We start from the raw sequence: 13576 nt of genomic DNA on the forward strand, positions 1-13576 counted from the left end.
CTATCATCAAATTTTATCATTATGCATATAACTTTTGATAGAACAATTTCATTTTTAAAAATAATTAGATATGCTGATAATTAAAAAGAGAAAGGAAGAATATGCTATCAAACATTCAAATCCACAAATTCAAGTGTTCAAGATGCTGTTTTAATTACATGTGTTCTTTCCTTAGTTTATTATACACTGGCAGTTGCAACTTAAATAGCATATTCTATTTAACACTAACTCAGTGTTTAAGGAAACACTAAAGTGCTTAAGTGTAACTGGTATGGTCCTGTTGATTGATCTAAGGTAGACAAATTACCACAGATTTTAATTCAGAAGGCAATACAAAGCAGAAAATAGTAAAAGTCAGACTAAAGACAATAACAGATTTTTCTGGGTGATGTTGGAACTGTTTTTCATAGATTTTTCTCAATTATCTTCTTAAATAAGGTAAGGTTTAAGAATTCTCTTTAATTAGGTAGCCTCCTAAATTGCTTTGGGGAAGTAGTAAAAAATTAAAGTATTCCTGCAAGTAATTCACGAAGTATGCAAATTATTTCTTAGGAGTAAATGGGTATTGTCTAAGATTCAACCCTAAAGTCTGTTTATTCTTAATTAGATAGCAAAAGTTTAATATCAGATCATGCTTTCAACCACAAAATCAAAATAAGAGGCTCACACTGAGGAAAAGAACAAAAAACTTGTAGCACTGTACTGGAGAAAGAAAGAAAAGAAAGGAAATAAAAGAAGAGGAATGAAAAGGAAAGAAAGGAAGAGAAAGAAAAAGCACTCAATTGTTATAAGTATGAACATCCCTGGGAAGTTAGATCAGGGGTCCATGAAAGGGTTGCTTTCAAAATTAACATATATTCTTTGCTGATTTTTTCAAAGCGAATGTTACTTTTCAAAGTAAAAATGTATAAAGGCAAATTTAATTACACCCCTGCTTAAATCTATTCTATAGCTAACTATTTCTCCACAGAAACAGACAGTCAATATATTATTAGAGGATTCAAGGTGTTTCATGACCTGGCCCCTGTTTCAGTTACCAGTTTTACCCCTCCCTGCCTTGCAATCTAAACTATATAATCTTTCTAAATGGGGCTGTTATAGCTGTGCTGCATTTATTAATGAACACTATAATTAACTCATTTGCCTTAGTTTATAATTCTGTAGTGTATTTTTCTACGGTAGTCCTTACATATTTTGTCACTAAGTACATCAGAGGTTTTTTGACCAGAAATTCATTAAGACAAAGAAGAGTTTTCTAGAATATTGCCTTGTCAAATATGTATTAATATGTAGTTCCAGACTAGTAACATTTTAATAAGACAAATTATTTCTAATGATTAATCTTGTTTGCATTATAACACAGTTTAATAGAAAACAGAGTGGTGGTCCCAAGTCCCAAATTCCATTTCTAGAATTAATTTGAACTTTTGTAGTAAGCGCTGTGTAACCTAGAGGAAGTAATTTTACTCAGTCTATAAAAATGCCCCTTAAGTATTTTATAGCAATGTCTTCTGCTGCTTTTTAAAAGTGGAGACTTAAAAAGGTACTACTTTGTGATTTTTTTTTTGCCTGTATAGTACCTCAGAAACACCAAGACATTTATTTAGAAAGAATAAAACAAAATGAGAAGGCTTATGTACAGTTCTTTCTTCTGTATATAGTATGATTTTTATTATAACAAAGGATAATACACAGCACCATAAGCAACAACTATATATACAAAACTATGTGTATATAACACACAAACACACACACACACACATATATATAAATCAGCCCATTTCCATGCACATATCAATATACATAGTAATAGAAGAGTTTCATTCATACAACTTTCCTTAAACACTTAAAATGAGTCTTCTAGACTCTCTTTTAGAATGCTTACCTTGGTGATGTACTTGGCTATCTGAAATCTGTCTTTTAGGATTTTTTCCCTTTTTACTCTTAGGTGAAGAGGACTTGACTAGCGATGACCGGCCAGAAGATTGTTGAGTAGTTTCCAAATCAGATGAAGAATAAGAGTAATAATGTTTATCTGTCTTACTTTCTTGATCATTATCTGGACTTCTTTCTCTTTCCCCCATGGTTTTTGAAAAATGTTCTCTATTCACATAATTTCACAGATTTCCTTTCTCCAAAAAAATCCATGACAAGCCTGAAGAGCAACCTTTAGAGACTTCAGATCCTGGTGATAATATTCATGTCTGCAATTTGTTTTCTCTAGATATCTGTAGTAGAGATTAGCCCATTAGCAACCAGAAGATACATATTTGTTCTTACAATTAAGGAAAGAGGGAAGGAAACTCATTATATTTTGTGAAATAGGTTTTATAGTTTATTATAAAGATACTTAAAGCAAATAAATACTGCTTATAATTTTTAAAAGAGGCTATAATTCAATTCATCCCTATTTTCACATTGTTATTTACAGTCTATAGAAAAGACAGAATGTTGTAGCTTGGACAGAGAACATACAAAGTACCTAATATATAATGTTTCTGAATAAATGCTAACTGAATTTGACTCCCCTGAATCTTAAGATTTATAATAAACACAAATGCTGATTTTTGACAGATGAATAATGACCATTATTCACCATTTTTTTCTTTTCTGGGGAGGCAGGGAGTGGTAAAGGCAAGCCTACTACTAGAAACAAACAAACAAAAATAACTACATAAAAATGTAAAATTAAAGTATGTAAAAAATTAACCAAATTTAAACACCTGGTGAAAAAGTTGCAACATGACAGAAAAATAGTTATCATCCTTAACATATAAATAAATAACTCCTATGACCCCACGAGAAAAATAGGAGGTCAAAAGTTAAATGGGCAAATACATGTTAAGACCCATAGCCGGCAGTGCACTCAAAGAAAAAAGGGGAGGGTGTGCCCAGGGGGCCCTCAGTGGTCATGAGTTTGAGCCCCACGCTGGGGTGTAGAGATTACTTAAATAAATATTTTTTTAATGCTGCTGGAATGCCTATCAAGAGAAGATCCACAGTGGGGCACCTGGGTGGCTCACTCAGTTGAGCACCCAATTCTTTTTTTTTTTTTTTTTTTTTTTTTTTTTTAACGTTTATTTATTTTTGAGACAGAGAGAGACAGAGCGTGAATGGGGGAGGGTCAGAGAGAGAGAGGGAGACACAGAATCCGAAACAGTGAGCACCCAATTCTTGAATTCAGTTCAAGTCATGATCTCATGGTTCATGAGACTGAGCCCCACATTGGGCTCTGCACTGATAGCATGGAGCCCGCTTTGGATTCTCTCTCCCCCTCTCTGCCTCTCCCCTACTCACGCTCATTCGCACTCTCTCTCAAAATAAATAAACATTTAAAAAAAAAGATCCACAGGATTTTTGGGAAAAAAGTTGGCAAGATATATTAAAACTTTAATTATGCTTTTAACCTTTGGCCCAATAATCCTATTCCTATGTAATAAGAAAATAATCCTAAAATTAGGGGAAAAGTTATGCACAAATGTTTATGCAGTACAATTTTTTTTATTTTTTTTCAACATACGAAGTTTATTGTCAAATTGGATTCCATACAACACCCAGTGCTCATCCCAAAAGGTGCCCTCCTCAATACCCATCACCCACCCTCCCCTCCCTCCCACCCCCCCATCAAATATGCAGTACAATTTAAAAAAAAAAAAGGAAGCAAACAAAATCTCTAACAATAGCAGAATAATTAAGAATATTGTAAAAATCAATACAGCATAATATCGTGCTGTCGTTAGAAAAACTTACAAAACGTTTGTGTTACCAGAGGAAATGTTTATACTACTATGGTAAAGAAAAAATTCAAACTAGTGAACACAATATGATCTCAACTACACATATTCATAAAAAAAAAAAACCAAAAACCCAAAAGTAAGGAGTACTCTTCCCTGATGAAGTGAAAAATATTTGCAAAGTAAGGGATATATATACACCCAAATAGTGTCTGAGCAGCATGGATTTTAGATGATTTTTTCTCTCTTTATATATTTTTATTTTCTATTAAAATAAAATTAGATTACTTTTTTAATTGGAATAATCGTTTTTAATATTTAAAAAAATCCCACTGATGAAATTACTATTACAAGTATAGTGCTTCTAGCACTATATGAAAGAAACATATGCACAAGGTGGCACTACTACTGTTCATTGCAGCAGTATTACAGTGGTAGAGAACTAAAACAATCAAAGGACCATCAATGAGGAACTAGCTACATATAACCACACAGTGAAGTACAATACTATCAAGCTACTAAGGGAATGAGGACTACCTCTGTGTATTTTCTGCAGTCTGGAGTGACCCCCACAATGTATTAAGCACAAGAATATGGAGAAATCATGTATAGTCTTTCTTCATCAAAGAGAGATTACAAATTTGCATACATAATGCTTTATATTTTTAAAAAGGAAAAAGATAAAGAAACACTTAATGGGGGGGGAAAAGAAGGGTTCTGTAAGGCAAGGCTGTCCAATAAAACTTTCACCAAGAATGGAAATGTTCTATAATCTGTGCTGTCCAGTATGGTAGCTGGCCACATATGGCTACTGGGCACCCTGAAATGTGGTAAATGTGACTGAATAACTAATTTCTTAATTTTGTTGAATTTTAATTAAGTTTTTAAAGCTGCATATACTGGTGCTTGGCTCATTGAATCTCAATGATCTCATCTTTAAAGACAATAATAATAGTAACTTCCTTAGAGAACTGCTATGACAGTTAAATGGGATAATTCAATAACTATGACACAATAAGCACTCGGTAAAAATCAACTATTTTCAATTCAAACATACAAGATATTCAGTAAATTGATTATATTCCTTGTCAAAACTGTTTTAATTCCAATAATATAACTAAAAGCTGATTATATGGTATAGATGGGGATTATTTGTTTATATGCATATAGCAGAAGCAACTCCCTATGACCTATCACATCTTAATCAGAGATGCCTAACTTTTCATTGCAAAAGGTAGAACCCACAAAACATTACCTGTCATTTACCTCCTATGCACCAACACCCACTCTCCCCCATCCTACCTCAAATATATGCATAAAGTTTTAAAAAAAGGAAACATCCACTGACCCATTATTCAAGTCCCTCTCCCTGGAATAACTATTTTAATGGCTTATACTTTCATGCTTATGCTATTTCTTGAATTAGCAACTTGAGACTATAAAAGATGAGGATTTAACTTGTGACTCATTTTAAATGTTTGCAACATGCAACGGCTTGTTGGGTTATGCAAGGTTTTTTCCTTAGAATTCCTAATTGTCCTTTTATCCTATTGAAAGGAAAAAACCACCTTTCTATATCACTAATATTTACCCAGCTTCCTAGTCATTCTATCTACAGGCTGAATCCATTCCATTCTTCCTCTTAAACACATTTTCCTTGGGGACCAATTATTCCCTTTTCTACTTTAAACAATTACTTTGTATATCTGTTATACCACTGTCATTCTGGAATCACTTTTATAGTACTTCTGAGTTGACCCACCATTTCTAGTAGCTCATGTCACCGTCTTTAGTTTTGATCATTTTACTGATCCATATCCTCAAATAACTTCAACAGAAAGGGTATATAGATAGGTTAAGAGGTAAATGTTCTGAGTCCTTATATACCTGAGAATGTCTTTATTTTGCCCTCCAATTTGATACTTTTCATAGGTTCTGCATTCTAAGTTAAGTCATTTTCTCTCAGAACATTAAAGACACTGCTCCACTGTCTTCTAAACCCTGAAGAGGTTCTTGCTAGATGTTACAGTCGTTCTTTTATTCAACATGTATTTCTTTTGAACTTTTACCATGTAACCATAAAGAAAACAACAACAACAATAATCCTTGCCATTATGGAGTTTACACTCTAGTTATGCTCATCCGATTCTCATTCCTTTATAGGTTATCTTTTTTTTTCCCCCTCCTTAGGAGCTTTTAGAATTTTCCCTCCTCTTATACTGCAATTCCACAACGTGCCTAGGTGTGGGTCATTTTTTTCATTGATTGTGTTGCCCCTTTATCTCCCTCCTTCTTTTAATATTGAAACAAATATCTTTAAGCACTAGAAATGTTATGTTACTTTTCTGATAACCCACTTTCCTGTTTACTCTTTTTAAAACTGACTAAATAACTGACTAAATAACAAACCTGCTGTTTTTCTATTTTCAAATAGAAACTTACTCAACTTATCTTTTAACTATCCAGGGTTGTTCTGCTTTTGTTTTTAATTTGTATAAACACTTTAATTTCCAATAAATCTTTCTTACTATGATTTTTTAATAATTATTCTGTTCTTGCTTTACTGAGGCAATGCATTTGTATTTCTCTGAGAACACTAGACATTTTATTTTTTATTTTTTATTTTTTTTTAATGTTTGTTTTTGAGAGAGACAGTGTGTGAGTGGGGGAGGGGCACAGAAGCTGAAGGAGGCTCCAGGCTCTGAGCTATTAGCTCAGAGACCAACACGGGGCTCCAGTGGGGCTCAAACTCACGAACTGTGAGATTATGACCTAAGCTGAAGTCGGGCACTTAGCCAACCTAGTCACCAGGTGCCTCCATTTTGTTTGTTTTAAATTAAGATCTCTTCTGATTCAGGAACTATCTGTTTCACATGGTGAAAGTTTTTCTCTTTACCATAGAATTTTCATTTATAATACTGCTGGTTTTATTTTTTTGAAGGTAATTATTGGTTGTCCACTGATAAATAAGAAGAAAAAAGAAGAATGAATGGAAAACAAGTACATATGAGTAGGGGTTCCTGATAGGCACACTATGCTTTAGGATGAACAGCAGAGAATCAGTCATTTTCCATGGGGCTCCCCTAGATGAGGAGGGATAATGTCCAGATACAAATGTCCACCATGACAACTGTACTTCTCCTTTAGAGTTGTCTTTATTTTTATTTCCAGAAAAAATGACTTCTGTATTTTTTGATTGGAAAGAAAAGGAGTGGTGAAGGGCAGGGAATATTATACTGAGTCACTCTGTATGGGATTCAGTGGAAAAGGAGGCATAACTATTATATAGTTATATATTTATATAGTTATATATATAGTTATATGTTATAACTACAGTTATATGTTATAACTACAGTTATATGTTATAACTATATATATATAGTTATGTAGTTATATAGTTATAACTATATATATATATAGTTATATATTTCAACTATTCTTCCCATTTTCAGTTACCCTTGGTCTCTGACTTTTTAAATGCTAAGATTCTCTAAGATCCTGTTAAATATATCTGAACTTTCTTTGCTATAGTTCCCTCTTGAATATTTTGACATAGTTTTCTGTTTTAATGTTTCATCCATCATTATTCTTTTCCTCTTTCAGAAAATGTGCTGTGATGTTTTATCAGAGAGTACCCGACCATCCCTTCAAAGTTATAGGTTCATTCTGTTGTTCTTCTTTAATATAGTTTTAATGTGGTCTTCAAGAAGAGAGGAGAAAAATACAAATCTACATCTTTAATTTGTTAATGTAACAAATATATTTTAAGCCAATTATTTCTAAGTTATTCCCACCCTTTTAAGGCAACTTGATATAAGCAATCACTTTTCCAAAATCCATACAACTGCAATTCATACACCAAGTCAGTCAACAAAAATTAGTGATGGTACAGATGCCATTATAGACAATGAGGAAAGCAATTTGAGCAAGAATACACTGTGAGTTCTTTTAGAGCAGGGTCTGGCTCTTCCATCAAAGAGAGACAACTAAGAAAAAGTCATAATGTCCTTTATTCCTTTAGGGAATATATAAAAGATATGTACATATAATATATATGAATATATATCCTTCATATATTCCTTAAAAAATATTGCATGTTAATTTTATGAGAAAACTTTAAAAGTGACAAAATTCAAGAGTAACCCCAAAAATACTAGAGAATATCTTATCTTTACCCAGTTTCTGACTTAGGATCTATTCTGAACTAAGGTGGGTATTTCTTTTTTTATTTTTAAAAATTTTTTTAATGTTTATTTATTTTTGAGAGAGAGATTGACAGAGTGTGAGCAGGGGAGGGGCAGAGAGAGGCAGAATCTGAAGCAGGCTCCAGGCTCTGAGCTGTCAGCACAGAGCCTGACATGGGGCTTGAACTCACAAACCATGAGATCATGACCTGAGCTGAAGTCGGATGCTCAACCAACCAAGCCACGGAGGTGCCCCATAAGGTGGGTATTTCTAACCTACATATACTTGTGACATCCTATAATATGTTACAATCCTTCATGAAAACAAACATTCCTTAGAAAATATAGCACTCAATGACTTAAGCCTTCCCAAGGAATAGACTCTTAGACACCTATGAAAATTTACTTTTAAAAAATTAGTGGGGCACCTGGGTGGCTCGGCCATTGAGAGTCCAACTTCAGCTCAGGTCATGATCTTGCAGCTTGTGAGTTCGAGCCCCACGTCGGGCTCTGTGCTGACAGCTCAGAGCCTGGAACCTACTTCAGATTCTGTGTCTCCCCCTCTCTCTGTCCCCACCCCCCCATGCTCATGCTCTCTCTCAATAATAAATAAACGTTAAATTTTTTTTTAAATAAATAAATAAATAAATAATTAGTGCTTAGACCTTGTGGAAACAATGTTGCCTGGCTAATAGTACTGCCAGAACAAGTCCACATAAGCAAACAAAAAGTAACAAATTAAAAACAAAAAGACCCTAAACACTAGGCTAAAAGAAAAAGGAAGATGAAGTAAGGCAACTAATAAAACAACTACTAATTTTTCTTACAAAGTATAACTATTAAACAACCAATGACTCAACAAAGAAATCAAAAAGAAAATAAAATACATAGGAACAAATGAAAATGAAAACACAGCAGTCCAAAATCCTTTGGGACACAGTGAAAACAGTGCTAAGAGGGAAATTCATAATGATTTGTACTTACCTCAAGAAACAAGCAATCTCAAATAAGCAATCTAACCCAGCACCTAAAGAAGCTTCAAGAGGAAAAGGCCCAAAGCTAGTAAAAGGAAAGAAATAATAAAGATCAGAGTGAAATAAAGATTAAAAAAAAGAAAAGATTAATGAAACCAAGAGCTGGTTCTTTGAAAAGAAAAACAAAACTGACAAACCTTTAGCCACACTCACCAAGAAAAAAAGAACTCACAAATAAACAAGATCAGAAATTAAAGCGATGTAACAAATGAAATAGAAAGAATTAGAATAGAATGCTATGAAAAAAATTTATGACAACAAATTGGGCAATTTAGAAGAAATGGTTAATTTCCTAAATAAATATACAATCTTTCAAAATTGAATCAAGAAGAAATAGAAAATCTAAACAGACTGATTACTAGTAAAAAAAAAAAAATTGAATTGATAATCAAAAAACTCCCAACAAAAATAAATCTAGGATCAGATGTATTCACACGTAAATTCTACCAAAAATTTAAAGAATAACTACTCTCAACATTTTTCCAAAGAAGACATATAGATGGCCAACAGACACAAGAAAAGATGCTGATTATCACTGATCATCAGGGAAATACAAATCAACACTACAGTGAGATATCACCTCACACCTGATAGAATGGCTAAAATCAACAACACAAGAAACAACGAGTGTGGGCAAGGATGTGGAGAAAGCGGAACCTTCTTGCACTGCTGGTGGAATGCAAACTGGTGCAGCCACTCTGCGAAACAGTATGGAGGTTCCTCAAAAAGTTAAACATAGAACTACCCTATGATCCAACAATTGCACTACTATGTATTTACCCACAGAATACAAAAACACTAATTTAAAGTGATACATGCATCCTGATATTTATAGCAGCATTATCTACAATAGCCAAACCATGGAAACAATCCAAGTATCCACTGACTGATAAGTGGATAAAGAAGATACGGTATATATACACAATGGAATATTACCCAGCCATAAAAAGGCATGAAATCTTGCCATTTACAATAGAATAGATGGAGCAAAAGAGTATTATGCTAAGTGAAATAAGTCAGAGAGACAAATAAACCTTATGATTTCATTCATATGTGGAATTTAAGAAACAAAACAAAAAAACGTAGGGGAAAAACTGAGAAGCAAACCAGGAATGGACTGATGGTTACTAGAGGAGAGATGGGTGGTGGGATGGGTTAAATAGGTGATGGGGACTAAGGAGTGCACTTGTGATAAGCACTGGATGTTATATGAAAGTGCTGAATCACTAAACTGCACACCTGAAACTAACATTACACTGTAGTTAACTAACTGGAATTTAAATAAAGACTTAAAAAAAAAGAAAAGAAAAGAAAGAATACCTATTCTCCTCAAACTATTCCAAAAACAGAGGAGGATGGAAAGCTTCCAGATACATTCTATAAGGTCAGCACTACCATGATACCAAAACCAAAGATACTACTGAAAAAGAAAACTACGAGTCAATATACCTGATGAACATACATGCAAAATTTCAACAAAATATTAGCAAACCACATTCAACAATACATTAAAACAATCATTCAGCAAGATCAAGTGGGATTTATTCCAGGAATGCAAGGATAGCTCAATATCTGCAAATCAATTAACATGATACACCACATAGCAAAATGAGGGATAAAAATCATATGATCATCTCATTAGGTGTAGAAAAAGCATTTGACAAAATTCAAAATTGTTCAAGCCATCTATTGAACAAAAGCTTTCAACGAAGTGGGTTAAAAGAAAACATACTGCAGTATAATAAAGGCAATATATGTCAAACCCACAACTAAACACCATACTTGCTGAAAAACTGAGAGCTTTTACACCAAGATCAGGAACATGACAAGGATGTCTACTCATGACACTTCTACTCAAATAATACTGGATATCCTAGCCACGTCAATCAGACAAGAAAATTTTAAAAAGGCGTCCAAATTGGTAAAGGAAAAAAACTGTCACTATTTGTAGATAATACAAAACTATACATAGAAAACCCTAAAGACTACCAAAACACTATTAAAGTAAATTAATTCAATAAATTTGCAGGATACAAAAATAATATACAGAAATCTGTTGTGTTTCTATACACTAATACCAAAGTAGCAGAATTTTATTTACAAATTCCATTTACAATTGTTCCACAAAGAATAAAATACCTAAAAATAAATTTAACCAAGAAAGTGAAAGACCTATACTCTCAAACTATAAAACACTGGGCACATGGGTGGCTCAGTCAGTTAATCATCCGACTCTTGATCTCAGCTCAGGTCAGGATCTCACAATTCATGAGTTTGAGCCCCATGTCAGGCTATGTGCTGTCAGGGCAGAGACTGTTTGGGATTAGCTCTGTCTGTCTCTCTTGCTCTCTCTCTCAAAATAAATAAATAACCTAAAAAAAAAAAAAAAAAACCTGTAAAACACTGATGAAAGAAGTTGACAATGACAGAAGCAAATGGAAAAATACACCATGCTCATATGTTAGAAGAATTAATGTTGTTAAAATGTCTATACTACTCAGAGTAACGTACAGATTCAATGCAATCCCTATTGAAATACCAACAGTATTTTTTTTACAAAACTAGAATAACCCTAAAATTTGAATGGAACTACAAAGACCTCGAACAGCCAAAGCAATTTTGAGAAGGAAGGAAAAAGCTGGAGGAACCACAATCCCAGACAGTACTGGCACAAAAACAGACACATAAATCAATGGAATAATATAGAGAGCCCAGAAATAAACCCGCACTTGTGTGGTAAATTCATTTGATAAAGGAGGGTATATACAATGGGAAAGACAGCCTCTTCAATAAATGGTGTTGGGAAAACTGACCAGGTACATGCAAAAGAATGAAACTAGACCATTTTCTTAAACTATACACAAAAATAAATAACACAATAAAGACCTAAATGTGAGACCTGAAACCATAAAACTCCTAGAAGAAAACATAGGCAGTTATCTCTTTGATATAGACCGTAGCAACACTTTTTAGATATTTCTCCTCAGGAAAGGGAAACAAAAAGCAAAAGTAAACTACTGGGACTACACCAAAATAAAAACTTTCGCACAGAAGAGGAAACCATAAACAAAAAGGCAACCTAGTACACCTGTTAAGGGGTTAATATCCAAAATATATAAAGAACTTATACAACTTAACACCCAAAACCAAACAATCCAATTAAAAAATAGGCAGAGAACCTGAATAGACTTTTTTCCAAAGACATACAAATGGCCAATGGACACAAGTAAAGATGCTCAATATCACTAATCATCAGGGAAATGCAAATCAAAACCACAATAAGATATCACCTCAAACCAGTCAGAATGGCTTGTATCCAAAAGAAAAATTATAAGTGCTGGAGAGGATGTGGAGAAAGAGAACTCTCATGCACTGTTGGCAGGAATGTAAACTGGTGCAGCCACTGAGGAAAACAGTATGGAGAGTCTTGAAAAAATTAAAAATAGAAATACCACTATCTATTAAAAATAGATATTCCACTACTGGGTATTTACCAAAAGAAAACAAAAACACTCATTTAAAAAGATATATGCACCCTTACATTAACTGCAGCATTATTTACAATAGCCAAGATATGGAAACAACCCAAGTGTCCATCCACTGACAAATGGATAAAGAGGATGTGGTATATACACAATGAAGTATTACCCAGCCATAAGAAAGAATGAGATCTTGAAATTTCTGACAACACGGGTGGACCCTGAGGGTATTATGCTAAATGAAATAAATCAATTAGAGAAAGACAAATACTATATGATTTCACTTATATGTGGAATCTGAAAAACAAAACAAATGAACAAATTTTTAAAAATCAGAAACAGACCCATAAATACAGAAAACTGGTGGTTACTCGGGTTGGAGGTGGGGTGCCTGGGATGGGCAAAATGGGTAAAGGGGAATGGGAGGTACAGGATTCCAGTTATGGAATGAATACGTCATGGGGTTGGAAGGTACAGCATACAATATCTAGTCAAAGGTATCGTCATGGCATTGTATGGTGACAGCAACTTCACATGTAGTAAGCATAGCATAACCTATAGGTTGTCAAATCACTACGCTGTATGCTTAAAACTAATGTAACACTGTGTCAACTGTACTACAGTAATTTAAAAAAAAAGGATAAGCAAATAAAAATAAGTACTCTAGCTTAATAAGATTACATACCAACTTAGCACTGGAATGAAACCTGGGGGATCACTCTTTTCTTTGAACAGATTAAGAAAACTAGCACCCATAAAAACAAACTGGGTTACGCAAGATTATAATTTACCTAAGGTCACAGAGTTAAGACAGTAAGCCTTGAAATGGACCACAAGCATACCTCAGATATACTGCAGGTTTAATTCCAGACCACCAAAATAAAACGAATATTCCAATAAAGTGAAGACTGAAAGAAAAATAGTCAAATGAATTTTTTGGTTTCCTGATGCATATAAATGTTTAAACCATACTGCAAGAGCATTATGTCTTTAAAAAAAGGTATATACCTTAATTTAAAAATACTTCATTGCTAAAAAATGCTAATTATCATTGGAACTCTCAGGGAATTGTAATCTTTTTGCAGTGGAAAGTCTTGATAATGATGCATGCTGACTGATCAGGGTGGTGGTTGCTGAAGGATTGG

General features: G+C 33.7%; 1 protein-coding gene across 2 annotated transcripts in view; it reads right to left on the reverse strand.

The window, feature by feature from the left end:
* LCA5 (lebercilin LCA5) overlaps positions 1-13339 on the reverse strand; it is a 68305-nt gene extending 54966 nt beyond the window's left edge. The window contains exons 1-2 of one of the 2 annotated variants that reach the window (XM_042939216.1): positions 13274-13339; positions 1886-2228 (exon numbers count right to left, since the gene is read on the reverse strand). In XM_042939216.1, the coding sequence (XP_042795150.1) occupies positions 1886-2084 (199 nt within the window). In that variant the 5' untranslated portion in view covers positions 2085-2228; positions 13274-13339. The remainder of the gene's footprint in view (positions 1-1885; positions 2229-13273) is intronic. The other variant, XM_042939217.1, reaches the window with a different exon arrangement.
* Positions 13340-13576: the final 237 nt, after the last annotated feature.

This window comes from Panthera leo, chromosome B2 (genome assembly GCF_018350215.1).
Source record: "Panthera leo isolate Ple1 chromosome B2, P.leo_Ple1_pat1.1, whole genome shotgun sequence".
NCBI lineage: Eukaryota > Metazoa > Chordata > Mammalia > Carnivora > Felidae > Panthera > Panthera leo.